The 12,142-nt window shown below is 38.5% G+C and overlaps 1 protein-coding gene across 1 annotated transcript in view; it reads left to right on the forward strand.

Annotated features, from left to right (window-relative positions):
* The window catches only part of tmem131 (transmembrane protein 131), a 76,388-nt gene that overhangs the window by 48,016 nt on the left and 16,230 nt on the right, over nt 1-12,142 (forward strand). Inside the window, exons 11-23 of the mRNA XM_022685333.2 lie at nt 587-648; nt 1,370-1,478; nt 4,167-4,275; nt 4,382-4,535; nt 5,395-5,565; nt 5,974-6,084; nt 6,645-6,779; nt 8,713-8,817; nt 8,924-9,010; nt 9,865-10,017; nt 10,110-10,185; nt 11,083-11,197; nt 11,313-11,451. Of these exons, the coding sequence (XP_022541054.2) occupies nt 587-648; nt 1,370-1,478; nt 4,167-4,275; nt 4,382-4,535; nt 5,395-5,565; nt 5,974-6,084; nt 6,645-6,779; nt 8,713-8,817; nt 8,924-9,010; nt 9,865-10,017; nt 10,110-10,185; nt 11,083-11,197; nt 11,313-11,451 (1,526 nt within the window). The remainder of the gene's footprint in view (nt 1-586; nt 649-1,369; nt 1,479-4,166; nt 4,276-4,381; nt 4,536-5,394; nt 5,566-5,973; nt 6,085-6,644; nt 6,780-8,712; nt 8,818-8,923; nt 9,011-9,864; nt 10,018-10,109; nt 10,186-11,082; nt 11,198-11,312; nt 11,452-12,142) is intronic.

Raw genomic sequence — 12,142 nt, forward strand, 5'->3', positions numbered from 1 at the left:
ACGGGAGCGCTGAGATCCGGGGGTGCGTTGGTGAGGACGACCAGCCCGGGAGGAACAATGGGTAGAACCAGGAGTAGAACCAGGAGTAGCCGGAATGGAGACGACAGACCTCAAGCGATGAGCCCGGCGAGAGGGAGCAGGAGCAGAGGCAGGCTGGCTGGGAGGGAAGAGGTCCTCATCGGAGGCGGTGAGTTGGAGATCCATGGGGAGCGAGCAAATGCTGGCAGGTGAGTGCGTCAAATTCGATTGTTACGAAGTTTTCGTCACCGAAGTTTTCGTCACGAGAGGTAGTTAGTTAGGGGAGGTATTTATAGGACGGTTGATTGATACGGGGTGGAGTTAGAACGTAGAGTTAGGGCGTGGTCCTTCTCCCAAACTTTTGTTATTACATAACATCATTTATAAGTTTCTGACAGAAGCACAAGTTTCACACTGCAACTTCCACAATCTCCATTATACCATTTTAAAATCACACTAAAACTATAATTTAATGAACTGCCCATCCCTGATTTTGTAGAACCTCATTTCCCAAGTACAATATGTATAATAGGAGATTAATCATCATACACTGTTTTCATTTTTGCAGATCGTCCAAAACAGTTAAATTTGCATCTTCTTAATTCTGGAGCTAAAGATGTATCAATCATGGTAAGCTTGATTTTTACTGTTTGTCTAAGTTTAAAAAACACTTGTGTGAACACACACACACGGACATGAAACACAGAACAGCAGCATGTACAATTTGTACATATACATTTATAATACCTTTCAAGGTAGACACTAAAGTAGTAGTTAGTGTACAGTTTGTATAACAGTGTAAATTGGATGTGCCCTCAAAACAAAACACACAGCCATTAATGTCTAAACCACTGGCAACAAAAAAGAATACACCCCTAAGTGGAAATGGTCAAGTTGTACTCAAATGATCAATATTTTGTGTGACCCCCATTATTTTCCAGCACTGCCTGTACTCTATACTTTCCATTTGAGGATGCCCCACTGATGCTCAATAGGGTTTAGGTCTAGAGACATGCTTGACCACTCCAGCATCTTTACCTTTAACTTTCTCAGTTGTCATCTTGGTGGTGTGTTTGGGGTTGTAATCGTGTTTGAAAACAACGCGATGGTATCCGACCCACTTTTCAAAGGGAGGGGAATTATGCTCTGCTTTAGAATGTCACAATACATGTTGGCACATTTCTGGCATATTCTGCCATCAGTCTTCATCACCTCTGTTCAGAATGAATCATATGCAAATTAACACATTTCTCCTGCAGTAGGTCTGGGATTCTGTTTTGTTAGTTTGGACTAAAAACTGTTTTGTTTTTTTTATTTTTTATTTTTTTTATTATGTAATTTTATTTTACAGAGCGTTCGTCCAACACCATCAAATGAAGCAATTACAGTGGAGTTTAAACAGATCACACTAAAAGCAGGAGAAAGTCGATATACCAAAGTTGCTAGTATACATTTTGATGGTAAGCAAGTTTTTAAATGTATTTATTTGTGTATTTTTTTATATACTTACTGTTCTGTACATGTGCAAATAAATTGCCCTAATTATTTGCAAAACTCAAAACATAGGGGGTTACAATTTTAAAAAGGTGAATGTCAGAAAAGAAACAAAGCCAATAAAAACTCATCGTGGATTGTGGAATAATTTACATTCTGTGGTCAGTTTCTACATTGAATATTTAAGTAGAGCAGAATCCTAAACAGAGAAATCCACCATGTCCCAAGTTACTTGCTCTTAAATGAGAATCTTTTAAACGCTGGAGAGAGTTTTTTTTTTTGCCCCGCCCCCTTTTCCCCCAGACACCAAACTTAAACGGGTTGCCAGGTTAAAGGACACTGAACTTATACAAATGAGAACAAGATGAGTTCAAAAGCTTATATAATGGCAGCGCATAATTAGTATAATCACATTAGTAGTTCAATTTTGTATATCGGTATTGGGTCAAATGTTCTTTAGTTTTTTTTTTTCCCCCATTTATTTCTATCATGCTGGTCACTGCCAACATATTTTACATCAGTGGCCCTGTCTGCTCTTCCTCTGAGACTGATTACAGAGCATCACAGAGGCTCAAATTAGCATGTTGTAGCATGACCGTGTTAACCAGAGCTATCACTGGTCTGGATCGCTTTAACTATCTCTAATTCTTGGTGCCTTGATAACCCAGCTGCACTTAAATTTAAAAAAGACCATTCTGGAAGCAGATCTGCTGTAAAGAGAGGCATGTTTCCTTAATTATCTGATTTCACATCCTCATGGTAAAGGCTGATAGTAATTTGAGAAGTATGACATGTTTTAGAGGTGGATTATAAATTAATTGTAAAGCAGCAATACGTTTTTACATTTTTAACTTGAATCACTTTCATTTTAAATGTAAGAGTAAGGCTATTTGAGTGTATCTCTGTGTGAGTGGAGGTTGATGGCATACAGCATTCTGTGAGCAGTGGAGGAGACGCGTGGTCGGGGTGGGTGTGCTGGTTACTTCCTGTTACAGCCACTTGACCAGCACTCAGCCAATCAGTGACTGCCACACGCTAAGCCCTGCGTTATTTACTGCTTTACTGCAGTTTCACAACCCAAACCCCAGAGTCCAGATCTGAAACTGAAACTCACTCACTGAGCTTTATTTGGAAACAGAATAATTATCTTTATTTATACACTGTGTGCACTTTATAAGGCTAGTGAGTATTTTGGCCATATCATTGTTGCTATGCGTATTTTCCAACTCTTAAGTTGTATGAAGTTGTTTAAGTTGTATAACTTGAATGTCTGTAGGATTTAAGCATATCAGGTAAAGTGCATTTGTGTAATAAGGGGAGGGTGTGGCTTAAGGAGATCAACACCCTAAAGAGAGATGTAACTACTTAACAATTTATGACTCTTATTGGAAAGATGAATGGCTATATTAGTAACTTATTTATATATCTATATAAGTAACTCCATTTGTAGACCGTCTGTCTTACCGTGGACACATAAACATTAAGGCTTTTAGAGATACTTTTGTAACTCTTTCCAGCTTCATGCAAGTCAACTATTCTTGAATGCAGGTCTTCTGAGAGCTCTTTTGTTGCGAGGCATGATTCACATCAAGAAATGCTTCTTAAGAACAGCAAACTCAAAACTGGTGTGTGTTTTTTATAGGGCAGGACAGCTTTAACCAACACATCCAATCTCATCACATCCTGGCTCCAATTAGCTCTTAGAAAATCATTAGTCTAGGGGTTCACATATGTTTTTCAATAAAACCAAGCAAACATATCATTTTTGTGGTATTAGTTTAAGCAGACTGTGTTTGTCTATTGTTGTGACTTAGATGAAGATCAGAACACATTTACTGACCAATTTATGCTGAAACACAAGTGATCCAAAAAGTTCACATACTCTTTCCTCCAGCTGTAAAACAGGAGCTCAGTCATTATTAATGACCTAAATAAGGCTCACTTGTTTTCTTGCCTATTTGTTTATTTATTAATGTATATTATTTATTTATTTAACAATGGTCTTCAAGAAAAAAAATACAGGGGGGAAAATTATTTGGCAAACAAATGGTAAAAAGGGTTCAAATGTCTGACAAGACTGGAGTAACTTCTACTGATCAGTGAATAGTTCTTTTTAAGTCATATTGTGTTGTGTTGGTTTGGGTGCTGGAATGTTAAAATGTTCAGTGTTTAAAAAAAAAAAAAATTGTAGTTTACACATTTTTTTATTTTATTTTTAATTTGTTTTGTTGCATCCAAAATAGTGTAAGTTTACTCCTTTAAAAGGTTTAATATTTGCGTCATTGTTATCACTTTATATCAGTGCCAGGAATTGTCTTATACATAAACATGATCTCAGTCAATTCTGCTGATCTTGTTTTTGCCCGTTATGTTTCTCTATTAACGTGAATAAGCCAATATTTCAGCTTTATTTAAAGGCAGGTATGTTTGTTTAATGTAGGATATTTTCATATATCCCAGTTCCAAATTATGAATACTCAATAACTAAAAGTGAATTGCTCTTTAAAGCAGTCAGTTGCATTATTATTTTATCATATTATCTAATATTATTTAATATGTAATGCAAAATAGTTTATTTGCTCTGCCCAATTATTGACCAGTTAAGTTATAGTGACCTTCATCTTCTTCTTCTTTTTCTTCTTTTGTTTTTTCAGCTGCAAAAGCGAGAAGACCAGACCAGTTCTCGGGTAAAATTACAGTAAAGGCGAAAGAGAAAAGCTACTCAAAACTTGAAATCCCGTACCAGGCCGAAGTTTTAGAAGGGTCAGTTTGATTTATTTTTTTATCTGTATATTATAATTATACTAAAAGTCTGTCTGCATACCTGTGGGAAGGTTCTTTTAGTTCTAGAATGTTCTCTATGTTTCAGGTATCTTGGCTTTGACCACACAGCCACCCTGTTCCACATCAGAGACAGCCCAGTAGATCCAGTTGACCGGCCCATCTACCTCACCAACACCTTTAACTTTGCCATTCGCATCCACAACGTCTCGCTACCCGAGGACGCCAAGACCATGTTCAATGTAGGTTTGTCTTTCTGACCGCCTGTCTGTCCACCTGTCTATCTGTCACTCCGTCCCTCTTTCTGTCCTTCCTAAAACCAGATTGGAAAAGGTCTAATAGAGTACATGGATAAAAAAAGATAATCCTGAAGTTGGTTAAAGACAATGCATTTAAGAACTTTGCTCAGAAAGGGGAGATTTGTAATGGGCCTGTAATTAGTCCATGCTTTTGAAGACCGGTGTAATGGAGCCAGTTTTTAGCACTACAGGAATGTGGCCATTGGTTAACAATGGTAGTAATTAGTGGACAGAGCTCTGTCGATTTTAGTAGAAATGTTGGGATAGGGTCAAGGCAGCAAGCTGTTGACCTATATAACCTGCTAAAACATTCAGTGCCCCTCCGCACACGAGGTAGAGGCCTAGAGATCACAAAGAACCTTCCATGAGAATGTACAGTGTTATGTAAAAGCGAAAAAGGCCCCTATCTATAAAATGTCTATAAAAATGTCATTAGTTCCGGCATGAATAAGAAGGGTACCAACCTTGTGCTTATTAAGGACTACTGGGATCTGACTATTTATGTCCAGTACACACGCTCCTCGGAAACACTTCACAACAGTTCTATCAACTTTGATGCTCCATACAATGGAGTGACCAACAACCAGGACTTTCCTAGCAGAGTCTAATATAGAAACAGTGTAAGTTTGTTTGACCAAAGGTGCAAATGTGTTGGTATCATTAAAATATTGTTGCCGGAGGTAGCAGCAGCAACAGCAGTTTTCTAAGGATTTTTTATTATATTATTATTTTATTTATTGATCATATTACACAACTAATTTTTAATTTTTTTATTTTATTAATTTTTTAAAATGTGTTTTAGGTTCACAACTTCAGCGCTCCAGTACTCATCCCTCCCCATGAATCCCGCTACATGTTCTCACTGCTCTTCCGGCCGGTGCGGCCCTCCATCCACATTGACTCCAACATCCTGCTCATCACCAACGCCTCCAAATTCCACCTGCCCGTCAGAGCATACACAGGCTTCCTGGAGGTAACACAACAGTCTGCTTACTGCACTGTAGGAAAACGTACATGTTTATAGTGATTCTCTATGATCTTGGCTGTAACTACGCTAAATAAACATGTTCCAGGAAAAGATGTACTCGTGGATCTTTCTGGATCTGATTGGCTGTGTGTTGTTGAATACATGTGTAAATAGATCAGATTATTTTCTAAAAAAAATCCCATTGGGTGATGCCACGTGTCTTGCATGTGTTAAACAAGCTCGTCCCTTTGCTTTAATCATGCTGGGCGTCCTGTAGTGAGAATGCATCACGGAAACCAGGAAATAATGTGTGACAGGACAGCTCCATATGAAGTCCAGCTTTTTTTCCTTTTCCATTTTCTGGAGTCTGAATAAAAACTGATGATCTGGTACTGTTCTGTGTTCTCTCCCCAGCCGGTAGTCCTCCCCCCCAGTCCTGAAGAGCACATGCTGGATTTTGGAGTCCTCAGTGCCACAGATACCAGCAGCCTGGTGTTTGTGGTTGTCAACAGCAACCCCATAGAGGTAAGGGTCATGTGACTGCATGCGCCAGTGTGGTGTGGGTTACCTGTTCTGCACTTCCTGAGGAAGCCTGGTTCAAAAACTGCCGGAGAGCTTGTTCATTTGTAATTTTCACTCTGCTGTTTTTCCCAACAGAAAAATACAACAAAAAATGATTACTATTAAAAACAATCAAATATAAAAACAGTTTTATATATACAATAACTATTTTACTAAAAATAACAATAATAACAATTATTATAAGCATTATCTTAAATAAAAAAAAAATTGCTTACATTTTTACAAAGAGAAAATAAATTTGAAAAGAAAATAAAATGATTTAAGGGGACTCCTTTGCCGTGATCATAGTGTGTAGTAATATATGCATTGCATCTGTCCAGAGAATTCAGAGGGCCTGAGAAATGCAGCTTACGATTCAGAGTGGAGCTTCTAAATGGACTGTAAAAAAAAATAAAAAATAAAATAAAAATGTAATTAGGGACCTGATAGAGACTGTGGTAAAGTGGTTTAATAGTGATAATTGTGTGTAATGGCAGATTTGACGTTCCTCTGTCTCTCTGCAGCTGGAGATAAAGTCGTGGCTGGTGACGGGGGACAGTCTGTCCATGGAACTGCTGAACACGGAGCGGGGGAACAGGAGCGCAGCACTAGGTCATACCAGAGAGCTCCAGAACACATCAGCAGCCCTGCACAAAACTGTAAGACTGAACTGTATATAGATGTGTGCGTGTGTGAGTGCACGTGTGTGTGAGCCTTTATATTCATCTCCCTAAAGCTCTTCCTGCGCTGTTATTAATCCAGTAGAACCGGTTCTGTTGGTCCTGTGTGTCTGAAAGCTGATCATGTGACTGAGGGAATAACGCAGTTACATATTGTCCTGTTTGGTTGTAACTGGGATCACGATGCTCCACTTAGCTCAGTGAAGAAAGCGGCTCTAAACGGGTAAATTAAATCAGAGTGTTTGTTTGAGACACACTACAGTCTTCTGTAACAGTTTGGACTTCACATGTTTGTGGGTTTCTACATATAATAAGTCAGAAAACACAACTCTGAAACCGATAAACAGTGATATCAGATATCAGACCCACCCTAACTCCCATAATTCACCTGGCATTATCATGAGTATATTGGCCAATGCTCAGTTAACCTCACCCAAAGATAACACCTCACAACTTATACAGGTGTTGGTGTTTTTAAGCCCTCCCAGGAAGTAACACTTTTACACTTAATTGGGGTTTAAGCGTTTGTCTGTATACTTATATATTAGATAATTATAGACTATTAAACATGCCAGTTTGTCTAAACAAATGTAAAGATATTATGGATACATTTCCAGCAATATATTTCAATATCAGTTTGAACACTAATACAGCAGATATTAAAGGTAGAGGATTTTAGACTAGTGATCGGCCAATATGGGTTTTTTGATTGCCGATGCTGGTGTTTAGACAGCAGCAGTGGCCGATGGCCGCCAATATGTAAAGCCGATATTCCCCTTTTTTTCAACTGTACAATAATAAGAATATTAATAAACAAGACAGGAATCTACTGCACTTAATCATTTATTTAGCACAGTCTACACACATTTTTTTTTAATAAAATAAAAAATTTCATTGCACTTTACAGACACACGCAGATAGCAGCATCCCTAGGTTTTTGAGAATGAACACTTATAAAAATAACACTCTTAGTGAAGACAGTAGCACATAGAAGAAGTTAGTTTTTTGTCCAGCCTCTGAGATGATCAAAACAGGAAAAACCCAAAAGACGTATAATGAATGTATAATTGCATTATGCATGGGGTCGTGCACAGAGAGAAAGACGAAAAGTGAGAGATGTTAATGCAGAATCTAAAAGCCAGTAAAGTTTGTTTTCTTACTTGCTGGTTAGTTAATTATGTTACGCTGTTGATTATCTAAAAAAATGTCAGAAAAAATCAGCCAGACGATATATGGGCTATTTTTTTTTTAAGTATGTTAAATTAAAAATAATTAAAAACTATCCACTGAAATATGGTGGTGTGGTATTGGGTAGAGGGAGCAGCTGGGTGAATATGAATGATGTAATGCAGGTTTGGCTGTGCAGTGTTTTGCATGCAGTGTGTCGACGCAGGGCTGAGTGTGTACATTTTGATGAAATATGTTTATTCAGTTTATTATCAGAAGGAATCAGACGCACACCATGAAAGAAATAAGTATGACTGACTGCATATCCTGTACTCTGATTTGCATATATTGAAATCAGTATGGCCACCACCTGTACTGTTTTACTGAAGTGTGTGTGTGGTGTGGTGTGGTGTGTGTGTGTGTGTGTGTGTGTGTGTGTGTGTGTTTATGTAGTAAAAGCATATGCGTGTTTAATGGGACTGTGTGTTGGCAAGAACTTGGTGATAGGATGCGTATCCCGATACAGGAGTTATGATTCTATATATCTCAATATATTCTTATACAGTATGCCTGGTGGCATATTTTGATTTTATATATATATATACATATAATAAAAAACAATCTTTACATCTAAACTAATAGTCCGTACTAAACATCTATACACTATTGCAAAACAAAATACTGCAATGATTTGAAGTATCAATATTTTCTTACTGTGCTTGTGCGTGTGCTTGTGTGTGCGCAGGTGATTTTGGCGTCGGGGTATTACGCAGCGTTTAGGGTGACCCTGGTGGCGAAGGCTCTGGAGGGCGTGTATGACGGCGCCGTACACATCACCACAGATTACGAGGTGTGTGATTGGTTGTGATCTGGAGCCCTGACTGTTTCAGGATTGATGTTTGATTGTGTCTGTTCTGCTCCGCTGTTTTACAGCCCTGTGCTTTTGTTTCTTTCAGATATTGACTATTCCAGTAAAGGCACTTATAGCTGTGGGGACATTAAGCTGTTCACCCAAACACATCATCATGCCCCCATCCTTTCCGGTAAGTTCTACACTCTCTCTGTTTTACTGTTAAATTTCAGGATATATATTTGTAATACAATATATATTTATAATACAGAATGCATGATAAATTGGATTGTAAATGAATCAGCTTGGTTGTGAGTATTTCTGAATTCAAATTCAATTTGATGAGTTTAAAAATCTCAGGTATGAGGAGCAGGGCAGGAAAGCACAGAGAAAGAGAAAAATATCGTTCCCTTCAATCCCTTCAATCGTTCAGCCAGAAAACAAATCAGTGTGTTGGGCGTGGGCAGGGCAGATCACGGCGGAATGTGGGGGTCAAACTTGGTGCCTTAGTTAACTTGTGTTAAAAAAAAGAGTAACGCGTTACTGATTCCAAATTAACAGCGTGCGTTAACGCTTTAATGCTGACAGTACTAATATAATATACTAACCTATTTAGTACTACAGGAAATGATGTACATTGGCATAGCGATGCTTCATCGCGGCAGGTTTCTCCTGCTGCAATGCGAAACGGAAAGGGTGGAGCTGTTTATGGCTTGAACAGTATTAGCCGGCAGCAGGAGAACCTGCTTTCATGTATGCTGTGTTTAATTACTTCCTGTTAGTATAAACAGGTTCATGCATTTATATTAATGAATGCAATAATGAAAGCAATATTGTAGGATGCTAATGTGAGTTTTGAGAAACAATATAAAAAAATTTAGATTTATTAAACCGGATCCCGTCTGCTCTAGTGAACACTGGCCTAGTGAGTTTTGTTTGCCCATTTAAACAATCCAAAACGGGTCCATTAACCTCTGCCCACCACTTCTAGTGTGTGTCCATCTTCTCCATCATCTCGCTAAAGTGTGTGTGTGTGTTTATCTGCAGGGTAAAGTGGTTCATCAGAGCCTGAGTGTGCAGAGCTCGTTCTCTCAGCGGGTCCGACTGCAGCAGATCCTGTCCCTCACTGAGGACGTCCGATTCTACTACAAACGCCTGCGCAGTAATAAAGTGGAGCTGGAGCCCCGACGCAAATCCAAGGTACCCAACTGCTCTCAGCCAATCCCGTTATAATCATCTGCAGTGTTGGATATACTTTATGTTGATTTCCTTTCTTCTGCTTTGTTTTGCAGATAGCAAATATTTATTTTGATGCCAGTTTACAGTGTGGCGATCAATGTTATGTAGGATTACCGTTTGTGCTGAAATGTAAGTTCTACTGCCTCCATGTTTTCCTTTATTTTCTCACCTTTTCAGAACCTTTTTGGTGGTGTGTTGATGTTTTACACTCCCAGATTCTAAAAAGTTAACTTTTATTTGATTGCAGACAGTATGAACCCAAGATATTTCAGCTTTTATCTGATCATCTTAATTTCAAATAAAACTATGTTCCTGAAAGAGGATTGGAAGGGATTTGCATATTTCTCCCTCTACAGCCCATAATATGATTAAACCATTCAATTTCAATATGTAAAGGGTAAGAGCACAAGCCTAAGCTGAACCCTTGTATCTCCAATCTCTCAGATGCACTGCATCCAGAACCATCATTCATTACTTTACTAACCTACATCACCAACAAGCTTTACAATACAGTTACTATATTCACTAATACCACTTACAACTTTACTGTACACAACACAAGCCTTATATTCACCATGTCCAGAAGCTCCACCCACATTTAGGAATCTTAGGTCTGGGACCATCCCACAGTGTAAATGTGTTCTGAATAAAAAGAAGAAAAGATCTATTCAGTAAGTCCGGTTATGTCATGTTTTATGGTGTCATTTCACATCTGTGATGCAGCATTTTTACAGAAATTAACATTTACATCTATGCATTTTTCAACAAGATTGTGTGAAACCACATGCTTCACACATTATAAAGGCATGACTCCACAGGAAAAGGTTACTGTACTGCCTAAATGTGAATCAGGGCTGAAATGCAGTAATAAATGTATTTAATAATAAATTAAATGAAGTTGAGCATTAAATATTTTGGGTTCATACTGTCTGCGATTATCAAATCTTTGTGATTTAGGGTTGTTCTGTGTATGTTTTTTAGTTTTTGTTTTTGTGAAATATCTAAAATGTTGTGTTGTGTGTTCAGCCGATGCGAGACCCCACAGTCGAGCGATGCAGGAGGATATGTGGGATGCTGATGTAGATCTTCATCAGAGGCTGCTGAAGAGATGGAGGGAGTTGAAGGAGCAATCAGGCCTGGAGTGAGTTTAGTCTGCAGAGCTTCTTGTTCCTGATTAGATTTTAATATCTTCTGTGATAGCATATTTATAGTAATTTAAATCTAACTGATCATATGTTTTGTTTTTTTTTCTTTAGGGTAGAAGCTTCGTTTGAAGTAAACACAGATCTGCAAAAAAAGGTTCAGGCAAAGATCTCAGCTCAGCTCCTATGGCCCTCACTAATAAACTCCTCACAGGAAGTGCTGTTTCCCCTCACCAACACCAACAGCTCCTCTGTGAGTACCTGCACACACTTGTGTTCAGATTAATAAGATTAAACAGAACTAAAACAGAACTGAAAACCTGAATGTGTATACTGAAATATCAGGCATAAGGGGCGGAGCAAACCACAAACACCTGGAAAGCACTTTTTTATTACAGGGTGTTGGGACAGGCTACCGCCTCCCATTAAACAACAGAAGAAGTAAAATCTGTCTCTCCTTGGTGTGCAGGTGCATCATGCAGAAGTATGGGTACAACAGATTATGCTGATGATTCTGTATCTACTGTAACTGTAGATTACCCTTATTTATAAACAAAAATAAAAGGAATCCGATGGGAATCTGTTACACTCATTCTGTTGCAGGACAAACCTGCACTCGAAGGATAGAGTTGCATTCTGGCAGGGAGGCAGAATTCCACAGAACACCTTGGAAAGGCAACAGCAAACTGAGACCACATCTGTCTGATGCACACTCGTGTTTAGTCCGCTTAGTCACTAAACTGCAGTGTAAAACCCAAACCTACCAGACTAAATGTACAGAATACAATGTTACATTGTTACATTGGTTAGCTCAGAATTTTGTGTAATTTATTCGACTCAGTCCAGGTGTTAACAGCAAACTACATTTAATCGAGCGTCACTGTAGAGTGGCAGTATAGGGTACATTCAGCCCTTTCTCCATACTGCATTCTGGCATATCATGC

Source organism: Astyanax mexicanus, chromosome 5 (assembly GCF_023375975.1).
Source record: "Astyanax mexicanus isolate ESR-SI-001 chromosome 5, AstMex3_surface, whole genome shotgun sequence".
Taxonomy (NCBI): domain Eukaryota; kingdom Metazoa; phylum Chordata; class Actinopteri; order Characiformes; family Acestrorhamphidae; genus Astyanax; species Astyanax mexicanus.